The following is a 23,298-nucleotide window of genomic DNA, read 5'->3' as shown; positions in this document are numbered from 1 at the left end:
GACATCATACCCAGACAAGGCTGAGGAATTCACATATGCTCTTTCCAAGAAGTTTGACTCAGAACCCATAACGGCAGTGCCAAAGAAAGATGGGATTACATCAGAGAGACTGTATACAGCACAGCCACACGGATCTTTGGTAAGAAGCAATCAAAGAACAATGACTGGTTTGAGGCTAACTCTGCCACACTCATGCCAGCCATAGAAGAGCGTCGCAGTGCTCAGCTGCAATACAAACGATTCCCCTGTCAGAAGACACTACAGGCATACAGGTCTACCAGAAGCAAAGTGCAGAGATTAGCACGACAGTGTGCCAATGAATACTTGCTTCAGCTTTGTCATAGTATCGAGTCAGCAGCAGATATTGGAAACATCAGAGGCATGTACGATGGCATAAAGAAAGCAATGCGTCCCACGAAGAAACTGACAGCACCAGTGAAGTCTGCCACAGGCGATACCATCCACAACAAGTTCAAGCAGGTGAAGCGTTGGGTGGAATACTACTCCGAACTGAGCTCCAAAGAGAATCACGTGAACAATGATGCCCTCAACGCCATTGAAAACCTCCCTCTCATGGCCGAACTGGACGAGAAACCCACTGTAAACGAACTAAAGAAGGCCTTAGAGAAACTGTCCTTAGGTAAAGCCCCAGGGAAGGATGGAATCATAGCAGAACTCATCAAGTGTGGATGTAGCGTGCTTCTCACACACCTGCACGACCTCCTCTGCCAGTGCTGGGACGAAGGGGCAGTGCCTCAGGACATGAGAGATGCTAACATCATAACCCTGTACAAGAACAAGGGCGACAGAAGCGACTGCAACAACTACAGGGGCATATCACTTCTCAGCATCGTGGGTAAAGTTTTCGCACGCGTCATCCTGAACAGACTGCAGACGCTTGCTGACAGAGTTTACCCAGAGTCGCAGTGCGGGTTCCGCGCAGAGAGGTCCACAATCGACATGATCTTCTCTGTCAGGCAACTGCAGCAAAAATGCAGGACAACACAGACCCCTCTTCCTGGCCATTATAGACCTCACCAAGGCATTCGATCAGGTCAGCAGAGACGGGCTCTTCACAATCCTGGCGAAAATTGATTGTCCTGCAAAGCTGCTAAGCATGATCCAGTCCTTCCACGATGACATGAAAGGCACAGTGCAGTACGATGGCTAAACATCCGACCCCTTTGACATCCGCAGTGGAGTTAAACAGGCCTTGCCCCCACGCTCTTTGGCATCTTCTTCGCAGTCCTGCTCAAGCATGCCTTTGGGACGTCCACAGAAGGGATTTACCTGCACACACAATCAGACGGCAGACTGTTTAACCTGGCACGACTGAAGGCAAAGAGCAAAGTGCGTGAAGTAACCATCAGGGACATGCTCTTCGCAGACGATGCTGCTCTAGCAACCCACAAAGAAGCTGAGCTTCAGCGCCTGATGGCCCGCTTTGCTAAAGCATGTGATGAGTTTGGGTTAACCATAAGCCTAAAGAAAACAAACGTTATGGTTCAGGACGCGGACCCCCCAAGCACCGTCATCAACAACTATGAACTTGAGGTGGTGAGTCAGTTCATGTATCTCGGCTCTACCATCACCAACAACCTCTCGCTCGATGCTGAGCTCAACAAGCGGATCGGAAAGGCATCAAAAACTCTCTCCAGGTTGTCGCAGAGAGTGTGGAACAACAGCATGCTGACCATGAACACTAAGATCACCGTGTACTTGCATGCGTGCTAAGCACTCTCGTGTATGCCATTGAAACCTGGACTCTGTACGCCTCACAAGAGAAAAGACTGAGCGCCTTTCACATTCGATGCCTCCGACGCATACTCGGGATCACCTGGAGCGATCGAGTAACAAACAACGAGGTGCTCGAGCGTGCCAAAGATTCTCAGCATGATCACACTCCTCCGCCAAAGCCGCATAAGATGGCTGGGCCATGTACGTCGGATGGTTGACGGACGGATGCCCAAAGACATTCTTTATTCGGAACTCGCCTCTGGCAAAAGGTCGATAGGACGGCCACATCTCCGCTTCAAGGATGTCTGTAAGCATGACATGAAAGTCCTTGATATTGATGTCAACACCTGGGAAGAGCTCGCTCTAGACAGATCAGGCTGGAGACGTGCTCTGATCACTGGTCTGAAAACCGGAGAGGACAAGCAACGCTTGCTAGCTGATGAAAGACGATCGCAGAGGAAGAAGAAGCAGCTTCAACCAACACCTAACACAACCTTCAAGTGCAGCAAGTGCAGCAGGGACTGCCACTCCCGCATTGGACTACTTAGCCACAGCAGACGCTGCACAACCACCAACCGGGACATCTCTGATGGGCGCAGTTCCATTGTCTCTCGAGACTAACGGATGCCAACAATGATGCCTTTAGTGTTTGTAGGAAAATTAATAACTGTTGCTTATAGAAGGTTAAACGATTTAGTATATTGGAGCAATCATAAAAATGTTGCAAATGTTTCATGTTAATGTTGAAAATAATACATAATTCAAAATGCCGATCCATAGCTTAAGGAAAATGTACCATTTTTTATGACAAATTAAAATGTTCCCACTCTATTGTATAGCATATATGTTACGAGATATGGCAGACAACGTTAGATAGCTTTTTCTGTTTCATGCAGAATATGGGATTGTCAGTCACACACATACTTCTAGTATGGATGCTGATATGAGTCATCTATGATATATCAAATGGAAAATATACCTTTGCAGCATCACATTTTTCAGCTTGTCCTTAGCCGCTGACTCATCTACACACCTTTATCAGAGGAATGGTCATGTTAACATCTTTTTGACTATCAGGTAACAAGGCCCATTTGTAAAATTCCATATAATTACCAAAATCAGCAGAAATCTACACTAATCTGCAAACAAAGTTAACAAAAAGAAGAGAAAATAGTTATAATGTAGAATGATATTTCATGCACAAATGAAATATAATGACATTATGGTCAGCTGTTAAAACATTTAATCGATCCAATAACTTTACCCAAGAACAGTTACACTAGCAGTAATAATATTCTGATAATGATGTTATGGTTTGTCCATAAAGCACATATGCAAACAATCGGTGATTTTTTACCCCATTTCCCGTTAATTAATTGCAAAGCACACATTTTTGTATCCCACCCTTGTGTATGTACACTGCTGAGTCACCACCCCCTTTCCAAGAATAGCTGGGACAATTGAATTTTAACAGATGAAGTTATTAGTACAGTCATTAAAAATAAGCAGAGGTTTAAATTAATACCATGTAAAACAAACTTTGAAAATGAAAGTAGGAAAGTATTAACATCAACAATAATAGTGATACATAGCTTGAATTTTACAGAAATCATAACCAATGCTTTTCTAAGGAAAATGTAAATATATATCTCTAATAATAGTTTTAAACAAGTGACAACAGCTAATATTTAGTAGACCTTAACTTTAATAGTCAAGTATCGGCCGGTAACTAAAATTTTGATATCAACAGTGGAAAATTAGAATATTATCAACCTTATCATCATTTGGAATGATTGGACCTAAAATTTTTATCATCAGCTTCAATATCATCCAAATCAGGAAAAATAACAGTTCTTTTCTCAGGTGACAATTTTTGTAAGGTGTGTGCGATCACGTGACATTTCATATTGGCCTAGGATGAGTAATAAATTTAAGACATGCTTCTGAATCTCACTCTTATAAAAGTAAAGGACAATAGGTGTCAAAAAGGCAATCCATGTGTCTATCCAAGTACAATACTGTCCCAGTCTGGTAAGGTATGGCTTCACAAATTCGCATGAGGCATCAGGGTCTGGAATGCATAATCTGTCGGAATCATGAGATAAAATAACTTGTCATGCAGAAAATGAAGAAGAAAATATGTCTTCCACAAAGTGCACCATGGGTAATAAAGCTACAACATATCACACTTCATAATTTTAAGCAGATACTGTCTCTGCCTGACATGGTATACCAGCCACTTTGCATCTAACTCATCTGCTAGTTATGTTTCTGACTTGACTACCCTTCATAAACATCACAGTTATCAAGTAATATTGACCCCTTCCGCTGCAGAACATACTAGGCAGTCACACTGCCACATACACAGGCTAATGCTTTTTGAATTTTTTCAACAACCCCCACCTCCACTCAATGAATACATACTTTATGCACGACCTATTAGTGACACAGAAAAAAATAATGCGACTAATCATGTCATTATCACAAGATTTACCAGTGCATACATTATTATATATTATACAGGTGACCACTCTGTTGACCTAGTGATTAGAGCGTCCGCATCGGATGTGGAAGGTCGTGGCTTCAAACCCCGACTGAGTCATACCAAAGACTTTAAAATATGGTACTAACAGCAGCCTCGCTTGGCGCTCAACATCAAGAGGTTAGTGTTAGAACTGGTCAGCCTGGTGTCAGGATAATGTGACTTGGTGGGAGATGATGCTACATGTCTGGGGAATGATGCACCAGTGTTAGACATCACTATAAACTGCCACTGCAGACATCGTAGCGATATGACTTAAAAATTGTTAAAGCTATGTTAAAAATCTAAAACACATACTATAATATACAGGCAAATGTACATTTATATTTACTTGTTATTCGTAAAACTAGAACAGTACTGATTGTTACTGTCACCAGATATGGATGAGCACTGATAAAGTTATCATTCAACTTAATGGATCCGCTGAACAGACTTCTGATGAGAATGATCAGCTGACTGTAAAATATCAATACAGTTACCATCAAGGTTGTAAAATATTTGTTTTAGGAGATGTTTTGATGGATTTTGGTACATATAGGATATGGGAAGATTTGGACCTCTATATAGATCTTGCAAAGTTTTTACAACTACTACCGTAACACACAGTTGAGTGATGTAGATGAATAATGCATATTTTTTTTATTATTTGCCATTTAAGCCGACCAAAACAGGTCTTAAAACTTGTGTAGTTATGTCACAGAATTTATGAGAATCAGTCAATTGTTTTTGATTTAAATGATTCAAAATTTGAATTATTTCTTTCATTTTGTTTTGATTTTCTGTTAACTACTATCATGAATGCTATGATATTTCAGGTCATGAAGTCTGCAATCAGCAAATAAGTTAATAAAAACAATGACCCTCAAGATAGAATTTAAGTCTGTTTGTTGTTGTTTGTATCAAAATGAACTTATTTTCCACTATAAATCAGATAACTGTGGGAAACAAACAATAAACAGATGTTATGTACAATCCTAAGTTATGAAAGGGGATATCGCATATATATGGATGCTAATTATATGGCACTCATTATGCCACCTGTGCCATACAGCAACATAAACTTATAAAAAAGAATTAAAGAAATGCATTTGCAAATAACCACCCATGATGATTGGAGTTGCTCTGGGATTGTTGCTGAGAACGAACATTCAACATGAGCATGAAAGTACATATCAACCAAAGACTGTTTGAACAACAACCGGTGTTCCAGTGAAAAGTAATAAATCGTGTACAATGCAGCTTTCAAGTCAACACCTGTTAACTGCGAAAGCCACCAAAATACGACAATAACGTGGTTCACATTTTGACTTTTATATGCTACCATAGATTCGATCTCCTAGTCCTTGACCATCACAGTAATCAAGTGATCTAACTCTTGCATAACATCATTGGACATTATCAGACAACAAACTGGCTAAACAATTTGTTACAGTGATATCAATTTTAAGAAGATTTTGATTCTATCTAAAAACATAGGTTAAGGATATCATTTAGAAACAATAAAATTCATGGATGTATTTATAAAATAGTGTACTCGTCAGCAATCCTGACATTTTTCCAAAATAAACTGGTGATGCAGAACTAGTAACCTAGGCTATGGTCACGTAGTATATATAAGTACATGCTATGTGGTGCAATAGATGAAATAAATACCTACCGAAAAGTTCAAATATCGAGATACCATAGAACCAATATCGTCGGAAGCTAGGCCACACCATATTGGTTTTTCCACAGGGGGTCGTATCGCTGCTTACAACTGACCTGTCATACATGTACTATTAGTCAGAATTAACTCTGACCCTAGTCACCCCATTTTTGATATTTGGATATTTATGATGGGGTGTAGGGACCTTACACTCCAATATAATTGTCCAAATATCAAAAATGGGGTGGCAATGGTTAGAGGAAATTCGGACTAATGTACTATATAATAACTACTATATAGCACATGTATGACAGGTCAATTGTAAGTAATGATACGAGCCCCTGCGAGTTTTTCAATGACTTCTTTTTTTATACCAGTCCTCGAAAACTAATAACGGTAATAAAATTAAAGTGGATTAATCGGAAAGAAATGTAATTGCTAGCACCCAAATAAAATGTAACTTATATCTTAGGAACGGTGTCAGTATAGATACTATTACGAGTACTGCCGTGCAGATAAAATAATGCGATCTTATTAATAAACCACGAAAACTGATAACGGTAATAAATGGGTATGAGGCGTATAATGATGTATCGTTTAATTTCAATTCTAATTTAAAAACGTGTCTATTAAAAAATATAAACATACAAAGAATTCATAGATACGGTTATAATAATATATAATAATTATAATAAAACTACTAGCGAAATAACCTTGCAATTCAACCAATCCACGAAAATTGATAACGCCACCAATGACGGTCTAATTTCAAATAGTACTTTAAAAATTGTAACAGTAAACAAAATAAAATGTAATAACCAGCGTTGAAATGAAACCTACAATGGAATTATTAGTAACGGTTAAAGTATATACACTACCGGTCTGATAACATAATACTAAATTTCTAGATGCACAAGTCTCAATGTCAACGTTATTTTTGAAAAACCACAATGTCCAATTAAAACAAAAGTTTCAACCAAATTCATTTGCATATTTGTATAAATGAATATTTAATGACTGAATTTCTCCATTATCCCAAGTGATTATATTCAGTAATAATAATAATAATAATAATAATAATAATAATAATAATAATGAGGACTTTGTATAGCGCATAATCTTTAGAAGCTGTAAGCGCTTTACAACATTAGACAACAACTATAAGATAAAAAACATATAATGATATGATCACAAAAACAAACACTGTGAAATTAGAAAATATTAAAAAACCATGCTGAGAATATTTAAAGTAGGAAACATTATTAGGTCTTTAAGTTCGTTCTTGCAGTCGAAACAAGTGAGTTTTAAGAGCACTCTTGAATGGGATCACAGTGACTTTGTGTCTAAGTTCAGTGGGCAATTCATTCTAGATTTAATTAATCCAATCCTAACTAATCTCATATGTTTTAGTTAATTAATTAATTAATTAATTAATTAATTAATTAATTAATTAATTAATTAATAATAACAGAATTTCATTAAAAAAATATATAATTTATACTACAAATACGTTATGGGTATTTATTCATAACCAGTGATTTTAGTTATATATTTCATAATTAATCCTACTTGTCCTGACATCAAAAGCAAACAAATTCAATTAAAGTGGATTAAAAAGAGGAATAATTGTTTCATGTTTAAAGCATGATAATTTTATTTATAAACAAGTGATAATAAAGATTATATAAATGTCTTCACTCATATTAATTAGACATGTTACATGTGTGCACCTTATGAAATTCCCATGTTGTTTCTTCATGCAACCTTTTAAGTACAGTAACCTCATCATGTACAAAATAATAAATATTGCTTTAGGACTTTTTAATGAGTAATGCAATGTTAATACTTACTCTTTTGTTATCATTGAATGTTATCTTGTGAGACAAATCGCACACAAGTAAGTCAACTTATTTTATATCAGTCTACAATTTAAAATTATTAAAATTGTGCATGTTTAAATGAATGTAAATATTTAATTTCAAGTTGATTGCAAATAATTTTTAACTTGATTCTTGATATATGTCTGCATATTAATTATTAATGTCATATAATTATTTTAGTTTACTAATTAAATTTAAAGAAAGAAAGTGATATCATGATACATAGTGATACTGATGTAACGTTACAAGAAAAAAAGTAATGTTAAGTGGTAATTCAGTATATGTTTCTTGTTGTATCATGTTGGGATAGTTGTAAATAATTGTTTACTCATTGTTACAAATGCATTCTTCTTCTTATTATACTTCCGTTTCCTTAGTACGTTCGCCGGTGCATTGTGTATATTAGTTATCTCAAAAGAAGCTTCTTATCTATGCAGATTACTAAGCTAGAATGATCGGTCCCTCAGCCAAAACGAGAACTCGCGAGACAAATCTAGCTAAGGCTGATCGCTCTAGGCTGATCGCCAGAAATGAGTTGCTATTATACCTCTGAACTTTACGGGAGAGACAGTACCATTTATCGCCACATGTTGAAAATTAATGATCTTCTCACACATGGTTATTGGATTATATTTTTTCTTTCATTAAAAGAAAATTTCGTTATTTCTGATTAATTAATTTTTAATTTGTGTTGCTTTGTAATTCAAATTAATATTATTTACCAGTTATGATTTATGATAGGAATGCATGAAATTTTACTTAATCACCGGTTGAACAAACCGGGACTTTTTAACACATTATGTAACATGTAAAGGTTACATTAATGTCTACTTCTTAATTGAGGATGCTTTATTTTGGAAATGTTGTAATTCTCCTTTACAGCGTCTGCTATGAAAGCGGGAGCCTACATTAAGGTATTGTTTTATGACATAGTTATTGTTGACCCATGTATGCTAATTGTACCACGTGACTCCCCATGTCAGTAAATGGAGGAGTAAGGGGACAAAGTGGGGATTTTGGTTATTTTCTTTACTAAATGGATTTACCGAATGTTTATTTTTTTCCCGAGCTTGTCGGATTAATTCAATCTTCTTATTTTCTAAATAGGAACGAAATCTTCGTGTGCGGTTACGAGTTATTATTACTATGGCGACAATTGGTATGCGGGGAGAATTGGTATCTAACCAGTATGTCTGGTTTAAGTCCCAAAGCTATGTTAATAAATAATTTGATAATAAATTTTGTACCGATGTCTAGCTGAAGTATATACAAATGCCTGTCCAAGGTTTGGCTTACTATCATATAATTTGTTTTTTGTTTGATTACACATATTTTTACACGTTGATTATGCAATTTATTGTGATTGTTCCTCGGTAAATATCTCTTGTAGTATCATTATTAAACCGGTCTAAGAAATAATAAATAACGTAGAAATTTGAAGATGGTGACAATCGAGGTGTGATGCACAAAAATCAGTTTTAAAAATTTCCTGACAGCTTTTGACTCTACGAATTAAGTGGTGTGATCTAGTGTAAACCACAGGTGCTCGACGCGAGCTTGATTTTAAAAAAAAAGAATCATCTAAAGGAAAAAATCATACAGAGTGACAAAAATACCTAAATGATGGCTTGATGGATGGAAAAATATCTCAGAATTAAAACAAGCCATATAATATGGTCGTGTGCCTTTAAAGACGGAAATAGCAGAAGGAAATTGAGGGTCATGGGTGGAGCGAAGCATTTGGAAGTTCCGTACCTTCTCTCTTATATATTATGATAGAGAGGGTCCTATGTCAGAACGGGTCATCGGGGTAATCTAAGGTATTTTTGTCACTCTGTATGATTTTTTCCTTTAGATGATTCTTTTTTTCTTAACATCAAGCTCGATTCGAGCACCTGTAGTGTAAACTGGATTGAGGAATGTCGCGTGCTATGACGTCACTATGAAAGCCCCGCCTACTAGGAAAAAGTGTATCACGCTACACTTACCTAAGTTTTGTAGTCAGCCGCCATTGTGAAAGTCCATCACAAATGACAAATTTCGTGTCAAAGTTTTCTGATGACAACTAATACATAAATCAATTAACAATCGGTAATGAAAGGACTTGGGTACAACTACATTAGTGTGAAATTTTAAAATACATCAGTATTAAATTTTAAAATTAAACAAATACTATTTAAAGTCAATACATGACTATATACACAGAAATTAAAATTTCAATTTTTCTTCCAGCAGCAGAGAGGGCCAACCGGCTTTAATTGGTTCAGCTGTATTTCGGCAAATTAAGCCTTCCTACAAAAACACAAAAAATCGTAAAAAAAGTGCGTATCTAGCGTAAAACAACTTAGTTTACCGTTATCGCCGGTATATTGTTTTTTCCTTGTCGCAAAAAGGAAAGTATGCTCTATTGTCGGTGACAATTTGGAGGCATGCCCTACTTGCTGCTATTATCCAAAAATTGTATCTAACCCGACTCGATACCGTGTTCGAGATTCATGTAAATTTATTGTTATAAATCCGTGCGGTTTTGACTGAGCCTGACTAAATAAATTTCTAAACTTATCTATATCCATATCGCCACTGCACCAAGTCTGATGAATATTTCGTAACGTGTGTGTATCAACTCCGTTAAACACAGCAAGAATATTACAGTTATCTCTGATCACTTTTGGTATTTGGGTGTATCTTTGGGTTACATAAATCACATCTGTGTTTTTGTGCCTGCCTCTGGAAAATATCCTGGCAGGATTTGATAGTTTATCCAACATCACATCATCATACACGACTAAATTATTAATAAATCCATCAATATCATCAATACTTGGCTCCTCATTAATGTCAGTTATAAATTCAACAACATCATCATCGTTTTCATTTAACGATTTTGCACTTTCATTAAAATCTTTTAACACTTCGTAGCATCGTTGATCGTCCACAGATGGAGCTACCAAATTCAACTTGTCCCACTTTATCCACTTCATTATTAAATTAAGTAACAACTGTGTCTTACCGCTCCCAGATAGTCCAATTATAATCATACGAACAGAATTTGGTAGCGCTGCGTGATGCTTAACTGGTTCTCGTTTCCTTGTTGCAGAAAAGTCGGTGATTTCCATTAAAGTAATATATAAATAAATATGGATTTATATTGTGTGAAATGCAGGGCGCGCACTCCAACAAGTGATCTAACAACCATTACAACAAAAAATAATAGATCTGCGGTTACGGGTAAGTGTGAACGATGCGGTACAAAGAAATTTAAATTTATTTCCCTGACGTCGTCAGGTGGCAAGTCAACACAGCCAGCGCCAAATCCAAAGTCAGCGCCAAAACCAAAGTCAGCGCCAAAGTCAAAACCAAAGTCAGCTCCAAGTAAAAATAAAGGAGGTGATATCGCAGCCAAGTTAGGAAAACTACCCGGAGCTCCGTGGGCGAAATATCCAGGAGGAAAACATCTTCCATGATATAATTATTGTGGTCCTGGGACCCGACTTGATATCAGATTTGATAACCAAGAGCGACCAAAACCTGCAGAAGAACCAATAAATGATATAGATAAAGCATGTCATGTTCATGATGTAGCTTACCGAAGTAAGGATTTGCAACAGCGACATCTCGCGGATGTGAAATTAATTCTCGCGCTAAATTCCATCACTGATAAATCTTTCAAGGAAAGGTTAGCTAGTTGGTTAATAAAATCTGCGATGAAATCTAAGCTTGTATTAGGTGCTGGTAATTAATTATAATGGAGTCGATTTATTATTCCCCAAGAGGATACTGGAGGGGTAGCGCAGCAATTAGAAAACTTGCCAGTGCAGCAAAAGTCACACGTGATACTGCTAAGAATTGGTTATCCAAACAGGCAATATGGCAAATTTATCTACCGCGTCCTAAGAAAATTAATTTTGCACATTTTGATGTTAGTGTCCCTAATGAAGTTCACCAAGCTGATATATTATTTCTTCCACATGATACGGTTCGTCTTCGAACATATAAATACGCGTTAACTGTCGTTGATATTGCAAGTCGATATAAAGAAGCAGAACCGTTAATGACTAAAACAGCGTCTCAGGTTGCTTCTGCTTTTGACCGAATTTATCAACGGGGTGGGCTGCGATGGCCACATCTCTTACAAGTTGATCCTGGCAAAGAATTTCAGGGTCTAGTATCATCGCTGATGAAGCAACATAATGTCAACATCAGAAGAGGGCATACTGAGATTCATCGTGATCAGGCAATTTTTGAACGATTTAATCGAACACTTGCTGAGCGGTTATTTGGATATCAATACGCGAAGGAATTCGTTCAGGACATAAGATCTCGCGAATGGGTTGCAAGATTACCAAGCATGATAACTGCATTAAATAATGAAATAATTCGAACAACCAACATGAAACCTATTAATGCAATTACCCCCCAAAAAAAATATACCCGTACGACGTGATTTTTCAGCACAACCAATACTGGACAATGTCACTGTGAGATATTTATATGAACCAGGTGAACTTGAAGGTGGTAAAAAAAGAACATCACCACACACAAGATATCTAACATAACTATATCCACTGGTAGACCAGAAATCTACAGGCTGGATTCAACTGCTCCTCAACGTGGATTCACACGTGAACAATTACAAGTAATTCCCGAAGATACACAATTACCGCCCAGATCACTTAACTAGCACCAAGGGTGCCAGCACCACGAAGTCGATTACACTTAAAACATGTCAGCATCACATTTTCTCGTGTGTGACCGCGATTATTATCTTTTCTATCTACGGTGAATTGTCTTGGATTAGTACTCGAATACTGCCACAACATAATACAATTACAGCTCGCACAGTGATTATTCTGCTGTTGCTTCAGGGTCATGATAAATTCAACATCGAGGTCAAATTCTGGAATATTTTTTTTTTGTCATTCTGTTTGTAACCGGCTAATTTTTTTTCTTATTATATCACTGTTGTTTTCATTATTAATTTCATCAGCCATTGACTCGTCCTAAACAATTCTCCGCAGCTGAGATATTCTTCTGACTCTGGACACTGGTAAATAAACTAAGTTTGACCACTCGATGCGATCATCAACGATCCAAACAACTGTATCAGAAATAGTTAGTCCTTGAGATGAATGAATCGTCATTGCGTATCCTAGCGTCCACGGGGATTTGTTCATTTTTAGTGCATCTTCAACAACATTAACATCACCTGTGACAAAATCATTTAATACTAAATTCTGTTTCTCTGTTTTCCCAGGAATATCAACGTAGATATTCTGCAACCGTGTATCAGTTGGTCTATAACACAACGGCACTGGCAACACTGGAAACTTCTCCCGCTGTAACTGAAGCAACCTTTGTTGAAGTGTGTCTCTATCTTTCTACTTGCCACCATCAAATCATTTGGTTTCCACGTTTGCAGAAAGTCGCTCATTGAAGTCTCTGAAATCACCTTGCGCATAATTTCACATTGAAATTTATTCGGTTGTAGTCTGATTAATGTTTTAAATTCCTTCAACGTTGCATCAAGAGATCTGTAATCATCAGACACTTCTTCATAACAATCAACAAAATCGTTTAACAACAAATGCGGAGATGGTCCAACAAACGGAGGTGGCTGATCGTGATCACCACACATAACCACTGCAGTATTTTTTGTTAGCAGCCAATCAAGAAATATTTTTAATATATCTAATGACACAGTGCCTATTTCATCCCAAACAATATTCCGCGGAATATATTTCTCTCCCATTCGATCTGGAGTCCACACACCACCGCTGTATTTGAAAAAGCTGTGTTAAGTACAAGAATTGACTCCTCGTTGTTTCATCTCCCTGGCGAGTCTGTGTGTTGGTGTTAGCACAATTAAATCTGAATTTCGAAATAATTATATTGCTCGAGTTGTCTTACCAGATTCACCCGGTCCGTTCAAATAAACAGTCTTATGTCTGCATACTGGATCATACACAGACGGTGCCAACGACATTTCCGATATTGATCCATAATGATAATTATCTTTGATCTCGACATCAGCGGATTCACAATAATAATGTAACATTTCATTTTTTATTCTCCATGAACTCCATAATTCATCATTGCTTGTAAAACGAGCCAGTAATTCTGAATATCGATATAACATGAATCCCTTGCAACTCTAACTGCAGTATCAGGAAATCGATTTATCATTGATAGCAAATTTATAGAAACATAAGCCAGCATCGAAGATCTTAGATGTGTGTACTGAGGTGACTCACCACTGATGTCACTAACAACTGTGCCCAACCGTGTTCCGTCAGACAACAAGTATGCGCCTTTCCGATTTACAAGTATATTTTTCTCAGCTGCATCAGCAATTATAAATTTTATTTCAGCGTCGTCGATAATCAATCGGGAGTGATGTCGTTTATGATCATACGCACCACCTTGAGTAAATTTACCGATTATTCTTCTGCCTAGATATTTTGCTGCGTCTTCACTGTGCTGAGTTTAATCTTAAGAATATTAGGAGCGTTATTAATAATGACATCAGCAGGAGTATTTGGATAATCTCGTTTATATTCTTCGATGACTTTTTCGCGAATGATATTATCCCGTGTTGGTAACCAAACCTCAATCTGTTTCCGATATGATATAATCGCTTCACTGACCGTCAACGATATCAGTATTCGGCTGTCAAGCATATATCGTAATAACACTATTGGTGCCCAAAGTTTCTCCGAGAAGTTTCTACCAAACCAAACATAACAACACGGATGAAGACCTTTAGCGAGTTCAAACGACGTTACGCGAGCAAATCCTGTCAGGTAAAAATCAGGCAAAGGACCATTAATTGATACTCGGGTCATCTCATGTCCAGGATGGCCAAATCTCACAAAATATTTATTACATTGGCCCATCCCGAGAAAGCTTCCAGGATAACATGCAGTCATGTCCACTGATATCATATCGTTGTAGTCATATTTAGTATTCCACAAACCGCCGTGTCCGTATTCGATACAACTTAACTGAACATCTTCAAGGAACTCAGCGCGTGTCGGCGACCACTAATTTACTTCTCTGGCGGCGTGGGCAGCAACTAATGGAACTGTACAACAATTAGTTAATAACTGATCAGTGTTTTTTGAATATTTTTCTGCGAGTTTTTTCATTTCTTCATGCAGAGATTCCGTCCGGTATAATTCGCCGTTAGGTCTTACAAATTGATCATACTCACCATCTTCGGAACTTTTAAATAACCACACTGACACTGCTTCGTTTTTACTTATTTGACTGATAACATCAAACATTCCACGGGCAAGGTTCCATTCCGACGAATAATATTTTACAACACGATCTCGTGGAAACATTGTTACTGCCTTAGTCCAAGCGTGAGCGTTATGGTCAATAATTTCAATAGGCGCTCCCATTGACTTATTCGCTAATTCATATAATACCTCTCCGGTTAATGTTTTTACTATCATTGGAAACTTTAATTTACTTGATAATTCAGCGACATCGTTTATTGACGCTCCTGCATCCTTAACCGATTCAGCCCATTTGTTTATTTTTTCACGTCGCAGATCTGTTAAACCGTTTCCACGTTTTGCGTTTTTGAAATGTTCCATTACTCGCTCGGCTACACAATTCAGCTTTGAGAATCTCATTGGGGCAAGTTTATTGATATTTGGTTTTTTTATCGGATAGATTCCATAAATGACCGCTGTTACAGGATACGCTCGAGCGTAATATGGTTTATCAATCCCAGTTAACATTCCTGGTTTGGAATCTTTACTTAACAAAGCGGTTTTTCCATTAGCAAGGACAGGGTCACGTTTGTCAAGGATAATCCACCGATCATCATCCGAACTCACAATAAACTTTATTCTGAAATGATATTTCTGATTATCAAGGGGGAGATAATCGATAGTCGTTTTCGCTTGTGCGTCATTCATTACAGCATCAATGACTTCGTCAATGCTGACTTCGTCAACGTCGCGTATAATTTTGAAAGTGGACCATACGTGAGATGCTCTATCATTACGAAATTCCTTTTTGGCATTCCTGATAATATCAAACAGATCAGCCAGGGCTCGTCTCCGCGAGTCAGGGGTTAGTCTGTCAAGATCAACTCTAGAAGCTTTCCAGGGCTTGATTGTAGATAATCTTTCAAACTCCTCCATATTATATTTAAGACAAACATTTAAATCAGTGTAAGTGGTTTAAACTTGGATCTATAACCGCCTGTAATAAATCCTGCAGAAAAGAATTCTGCGGGGAACATTCCCAAAGAATCCGAAAGGGGAGTTTAGGACAAATACCGTGTCTGCGATGTGGTGTTGGGGTCAGGAGTAAAATACAGTTATGTACAAGCTGCGGGGGAAAAAGATACCGGGAACTTAAAAGATATTATAACAAAAAAATTAACAATGATGCGCTAAAATGTGAGCGCGATTATATAACTAAGTTTTCAGGCAAATTATAAATTAGACAAATACATTATTATATAAAATGAATCAAGAATTTGTCCCACACCCCATCGTCAAGAATTACGAAGCGAATCGTGAGGGAATAGTCAGACATTGCAGGTTGAAAAAACCAGTTGGTGTTGTTACTAAAGCTGGTCATCTAAGGTTTACTGCTGGAGGGGAATGTTATCTCAATCACAGATTGGCATTTGAATGTTTCTTTGGGAAGATCAAAGACGGTCTTGTGATCGATCACATTGATGGGCAAACACTTAATAATAAATTATCTAATCTACAAGCCATCACGCCGGGCGAGAATTCTGCACGAGGTAGTACCGGTAAATTTAAGAGCGCTGCAAGGAAAGCTGTCAAATCTTTCAATATAAGTACCCGTGAAGAGAAAATATTTCAGTCAATGGCCGTGGCTGGCAAGTATTTCGGTATTAACCCGCGTTCGGTCCAACGTGTTGCAGAAAATGTAATCAAATCATCGTTTTCATACAAGTTTGAAAGCTGGATCATATATTTCTTATGTAGATGCAGATAACGGAGATAACTCTACAGCGACTGTGTAAAAGTCAATGATACAATTATCTCCCCTTGACTTTGTCAAGGTGATTTCGTCAAGGTGACTTTGTTAGGGAGATTTGCAACACTCCTTGAGATTGTGCATTATATGTCATTACGGTTAAATTTATCCAGCGCGACAGAACTGTACACAGTTGTTTTTTTTACAGCTAAATGTATACACTTCTGCGCCACAGTCTATTTTCGCATTAACACTTCCGCGTCTGATATTGTCAGTACAGGTAAGTGTTATTTTTCACAAAACCAGTTCAGAACTTAAATTTAGCAGTAATGTTTAAAATCCAGTTCAGAACTTAAATTTAGCAGTAATATTTAAAATCCAGTTCAGAACTTGTTAACTGTAATTTTTAAATCCTGTATTATTAGACAAATCCGTGGATCAGTTGTAAAGCGTTTGACTCTCGTCCCGACTCTATCAAATGCCAGCGGTTCGAGTCTCGTCACGGACATACTGTCGACGGTCCCAATTTAGGGGCTTTATAATAAAATTGGGAGCCTCCAGCAGGGCCCTCGTGTACATAACTAATCCACGTCGAATCGTGGGGTTGTGTTTTTCACCCCTGGGATTTTGATCTTGGGGGTATGTACAACAGACAGCTTTAACATTTCGTTGTGTGGAGCCCCCCAAAGTAGTGGCGGATGTAAGCTGTAAGTCATATGGGTAAAAATAAAACATTGAGAAAGAATGCGACCAAAAAGATACGATCACGGGGATTGCCGAGAAGCCACAAGAAAGGTCTCTGTAAGACTGACATAAAAAAATCTCTGAGATAAAAAATCTCCAAGATAAAATCTTGAAAAAGTCTGAAAGGACCCCGTGGAAACACATAGGTCAGTGCAGGTGCCCATTGATAACTGCTCATCATGTCACTGTTTATTTCTTTTTCTTTTAAATATATATTATATAAATGAATTACGAAAATATAATTGATGTGATTGTTGCTATTAAAAAATTAGAAGAGCGCGGATTTAATATATCTGATGAACTAAATCATGAAAAAATCATGTCTGATTTTGAAATACTATATTTTGCCTGCTCAGTAGAGATTTATAAAGATGATCCAGAAATTATATAAATCGCTGGTTACAGTAGAAGAAGCACAAATATATGAATTTGTTTCGTTGTCTCGTGCAATTGAAAAAAAATAGGTTGGAATTAGCCCAAGAATATGAAACAAGAAAGGTGATAAATTTAATACTTGTAAGACAATTTGTATGAGTAACGAAGTTACCAGTGAAGTCAAGGAAGTAAATACCTAGAAATGAAGTCATGTACTTGGAAATGAAACTTTTGATGGAATGTCTTTTGTATATTTGAGAAATTCAACTGGCGGCGCTAACCCATACGAATCAAAATAGATAATTCCACGTGGATGTATCGCGTAAGCAACCTAATGAGTTCCTGAACCGTTACTGTTATCGAGATTAATAATTCCGGTTTCTGGATTATTCGGTTTTGCTGGTAATTGATCTCGCATGAAGACGCCTCTGAAATTTTTTATATTTAATTGTTTAGCGGCATCGAGTAAATCAAAATTTGACATGGTTAGAAAATCTAGAACCGTTTTGGTACCATGATAGTGGAGTTCCTGGAAGTCTTAACCCGCGTCCTTTTTTTGTATCCTTTCCCTGTGGCTTTCTTTAATGCCATTTCAGCAGCGGTTCCAACAGCTCCTAACGCGGCGGCCTTAGCTACAGCTGGGGCGGCAGCAGCTATCAGTGCTGGTATTGCTGCGAGAAGAGGAAATATACCACCGGTTTTAACCATATCCTTGATGGCTTTTGGAGCGAAATCAAGTTGAGTTCCAGTTTTCGCTTGCTTCGCTTTATTGAAATGTTTTAGTTGGGTTTTAGTCAGCGATAACTTGTTTGGACCACCATTAGCGATTTGATCGTTTTTAAGTGTTATCGTTGCACCACATGCACTCGCGTTTTTCGATTATAATTGTTTTGCCTGACCAGGAGTCAGAGTGACATTAACGTGACTGTATGACATTTTATTTAATATGAGATTGATCTAATTTTCTACTTGTCTTCGGAAAATATTACATGCTTTCTACTGGTGCATCAACGAATCTCATTCGGCCGCCAGCACCTTCAAGTAACATTGCTTTATCGCTGAGTATAACAGAAATTGCGCTGTAATTAGCTATAGCTGCTCTTGTTACATTGGCCCGAAAGTGAATATGAACGAGAGACTGTCTAGTTAAATCAAGAAGTTCTAGTGAAAAGTAATAGATTGGATAATGAGATATAAAATCCAATTGTGATATTTGCAAACCAGTATCAATATTTATATCACGCGCTAGATATTTCGTCAAGCGTTGACATGCACGTGCAACATGATTATTATCAAAATCAAATTATCAGTATGTTCTCAGATGGTTCTTGATGTCCGTTTATTTTTAAGGAAATTTCTGAGACACCGAGTTTGTCAAATATCATATGACTCCGTGTTTGTGAGTTTATTCGTGTAGCATCCTGAAGAGCAATAAAAATATGTCGCGGCGCGGAAACCCCCTGCTGTGATGCTATATGTCATGTAAATAAACCATTATTATTACTTTGAATACTATCTGTGGTTGTTGTAAGCCACGATAACAATAATTTACCACCTTGATCCATAAAAGAAAGCAGACGTGGTTCTTAAGTAATTGCCGGAGTCATTACCTGCATCCACAGTGATAGTTTTGTTATTAATACTTTAACAGCGTCACCAGCAGGTCTCCATAAAGCATCATTGTCATCATTTTTTCTAACAAGCACAACCGTATGTTTTGTTCCGAAAAATTACCGTTCTGACATCTCTGCAAAATCCAAAGATATGCGACAGCGGAATCGCACAAGAAAATGTTCTACTATCCCCTTTCAACATTAATTTACGCGTATGGAAACCTAAATTAAATCCGGGACTAGTATTAATGATCATGTCTTCCACGTCGATATCAGCAGGATTAGGTGGGCGCGATTTTTTGGTCGTCAAATAATGAACTGATCACTGTTAGGATGATCAGAAGCGTCCTTGGCAAACATCATTGATGGACCAGATGATCTTGTAAAGTCGTCAGAATATCTCGCTAGACCAATTATTGTTGTGGCAACATCAACATCATTCTGAATCGATTCGATATTCCTTCCGTCAGTCATATATATGGCGCTACTAAACAAGGCCATAATTCCGTTATTTTCAAAACCGATTGTATCCCCCGCGGCGTAGTCTGTGTTATCTATTTTTTTAATTTCACCTTCTACTTCAATGAAAGCCTCAGCGGGCAAGAAATATCTACTTGTATCTTGAACCTGTAATTCAATTCGTCCTCGTTGATTTGGGTTTCGTGCGTCATAAGAATAATACTGAAAATCGCGCACTGATTCATTTTTAAGAACCGGTTCGTCTGTGTTGAATGCTGTGTCGGATTGACGTTTAAACACTTTATTATAAAAGTTATCGTCTAAAACGAAGACCGCTTTCCGCCACCAGACTTGTGTTTATTTGTTCAGCCCCTTGATTTATCAGCGCTGCTAGCTTTTGATTTGCAGCTTCGTTTATTACTTTCCATAAGTCACCCTGTATACGGGTACTCGTGAATTTACAACTCTGACCATGACTGGTCTACGATGAGAATTGTGTACGATCATTTTATTTAATTAGTTATCTATCTAATCGCTGTCAACAAGTTCATCAATAAGTTCTCGGTAGATGCTAGTATCCATGATACCGTCTTGAAATAATCGCTGACAAATATCAGCTGCTTCATTAATTATTTCTGGTGAGTTATTCCCAGCTCGCTTTCCTCCTATGAGAACTTCTAACCGTTGCACGTCATTGATGATATTGCTAGGAGAAGTAAGACCACCACCTAGACCACTGCCAGTAGCACCAGAAACATCCTTTTGAGATTGTGGTTGTTGTTTTCCCTCTTGCTGGGGAGGAGATTGTTGTAGTAGTGTAAAATAATTATCTATTGCTTTAGAAAATGTAATATATCTAGTATCACTATTTCTAGCCTGATCAACATCATAGTATATACGAAATATCCACTTGTACCAATTTTCACGACCTATAGCATCATTGGCATATTCGGATTTTAAAACTCTGCCTCGTTGATCATAACTTCGCGCGGCAAACTCAGCTAAACCATCTATGGTTGGAACCGCATTTATGGTTTTAATACCCTTTTCGACAAATTTATCCTTTATATCAACCTTAACCCTGGATTGTTCTGTTTCTGTTTCTGGTGTGCGATCTTTTATATCACCGATTTCAGTACGAATTTGTCCAATGCCTTTAAGTATTTTTTCGCCGACCGGTGGAGGTTGAGCTGCAGCTATATCAGTTGGAAGTTCTCGTAAAATCTTTTTTGTTTGGTTCTTCTCGCAATTTTTTCAGTCTGCTCAGCGGGTTGTTTTAGCACTGGAACAATACCTTTTCTTCGTTCCTCCTCATCCTTAATATCTCCCAATAAAGCTCTTTCAGTGACCACCGCAGCTTTTTCAGTAGCTGTTGTAACAGGTTTAAATAATTGTTCTGCACCTGTTGCAAATTCAACTTGTGCTTGCTGACGTTCTTGAAGTTTTTGTTTTACAGAATCTCTCACGGGAAGATATTTCTTAATCGCCGTTAGTCGCTCTTGAGCTAATCCAGCGGAATGTGCTTCTCCAATGTTAGTCATTATTGTCAACTTAAATTTTTAATTTATGACAACAGACACGCAAATGTTGATCCTTTTCGTACATAGATAAAGACCTTGGGTTTCGAAAAGGGACGCAGGAAGCGGCAGGGAGGGCATGCCTCCAAAATGTCACCGACAATCGCGCATACAAAGATAAAAAAAAAACGGCGATAACGGTAAACGAAGTTGTTTTATGCTTGATATGCACTTTTTTTTACGATTTTTTGTGTTTTTGTAGGAAGGCTTAATTTGACGAAATACAAGTGAACCAATTAGAGCCGGTTGGCCCTCTGCTGCTCTTCCACTCTGAATTAATTTGTGTATTTTATTTTAGCTGACATATTTAAAACTTGTTTGACTTGATAATAAATTTGTAACTGAAACATTTATAACTCATACGTAGTTTTCCTTTTCGTCTGATACAAAATAAAATGTAATTACCTGATTTATGTGAATATTTCAGTCTGTAAACAGTAATCACATTACTTTCCCTGCTTGTGGTGTAAAGAACTCCATGCTGGTCATCATAGAATATTCCATGTGGCATTGATGACACTGTGTGTATGGTCACTAGTTGACCGCAGTCTGTCAGCTGATGAATTATGTTAGAGTACCTGTCACACACGTACACACAATCCTTGTCAGCCATTATCGACCCGGGATATTTTAATTCCTGGTGTTGATACAGAAACTTGTGTGTGTGTGGATTAAACATATCATATGCATACACACCTCTAGTTGTGGAGTCACCAGTCCGACACGACATGTAGATTGTGTTCTCTTTAATGGCCAAGTGAGTACGACTACCAATGTCCCCTTTACAGATGTTGTGAGTTGAGTCAAGACGTCCATCTGTAATCGATACAACGTCCCAACACAACATGCCGTCCCAGTTCCAACCGCTAACAACGAGTTTGTCTGAATTCAATTTTGCCACTGAATCACATCCACTAAATCCTGTCCATACATCTAATGTTTTGACCCGTTTTACGTCATCTACAGATTTAAATGACAGGATTACAATATTCCTGCTGTAACCCAGACACACAGCGACTTCCGTCTTGCTAATAAGACAGACATCCATGGGATCGGACTCCAGTTTGTGTGATTTAGACAGAAGTTTACCGCCATTACAACTGTAAAGATGGAGATTCCCCTCATTCTCGTCTATAACCAGCAACGTGTCTTCGATCACCACAACGCCATTGTAGTCGGGTTCACGGCCGGCTATTGATAAAAGAGTGACACACATCAGGATGCGGAATAAACAAAATACAGTCATATATACTTTTAGTAACCAATGCAGAATAAACTTGTACACAACTATATATCTATTTCTGACCTAAAATAATGTCCTAGTATCGTAAATTTAGCCACCAGCACCATTATCGTAATAGTCGTTTTATTTGTAGTATTATTACTATTATTGTTCGCTCCACAAAATACCTAATTCATGTCACAAAGTATTTAAAACGAATTAGGTATTTTTAGCTACAATTAATGAAGATAACCTAAAAATTTACCGAGTTACAGATAGGAAAAATTGGCTATGATATGTGGAACGAACTATAGACAATAGGTTTGAGTCTAAAATGATAAACATTGCTTTACTCAGAATAAAGTAAGACTAAAGGGGTAGCTGTGATTTTGTATAAATTTCAAGTAATGTGATAATTACCAATGTGACATACGGCCAAGTATCAATACAAACTATATAAGGTGATAGCCCACGGTCTATCCTCACCTTCAAAAATATTTATCCCACTCCTATTTTAATGGACTTTGTTTTCCC

General features: G+C 37.5%; 1 protein-coding gene across 1 annotated transcript in view; it reads right to left on the bottom strand.

Moving 5' to 3' along the window:
* LOC149775012 (uncharacterized) overlaps positions 1 to 22,788 on the bottom strand; it is a 28,045-nt gene extending 5,257 nt beyond the window's left edge. The window contains exons 1-2 of the mRNA XM_089944548.1: positions 21,948 to 22,788; positions 2,717 to 2,876 (exon numbers count right to left, since the gene is read on the bottom strand). Of these exons, the coding sequence (XP_089800674.1) occupies positions 2,872 to 2,876; positions 21,948 to 22,788 (846 nt within the window). The 3' untranslated portion in view covers positions 2,717 to 2,871. The remainder of the gene's footprint in view (positions 1 to 2,716; positions 2,877 to 21,947) is intronic.
* Between the last annotated feature and the right edge of the window lie 510 nt (positions 22,789 to 23,298).

This window comes from Sinohyriopsis cumingii, unplaced genomic scaffold (genome assembly GCF_028554795.1).
Source record: "Sinohyriopsis cumingii isolate HCF-2022 unplaced genomic scaffold, ASM2855479v2 utg000036l, whole genome shotgun sequence".
Classification (NCBI taxonomy): domain Eukaryota; kingdom Metazoa; phylum Mollusca; class Bivalvia; order Unionida; family Unionidae; genus Sinohyriopsis; species Sinohyriopsis cumingii.
Note: the sequence above shows the minus strand (reverse complement) of the source record. Positions and strands in the feature narration are given on the sequence as shown.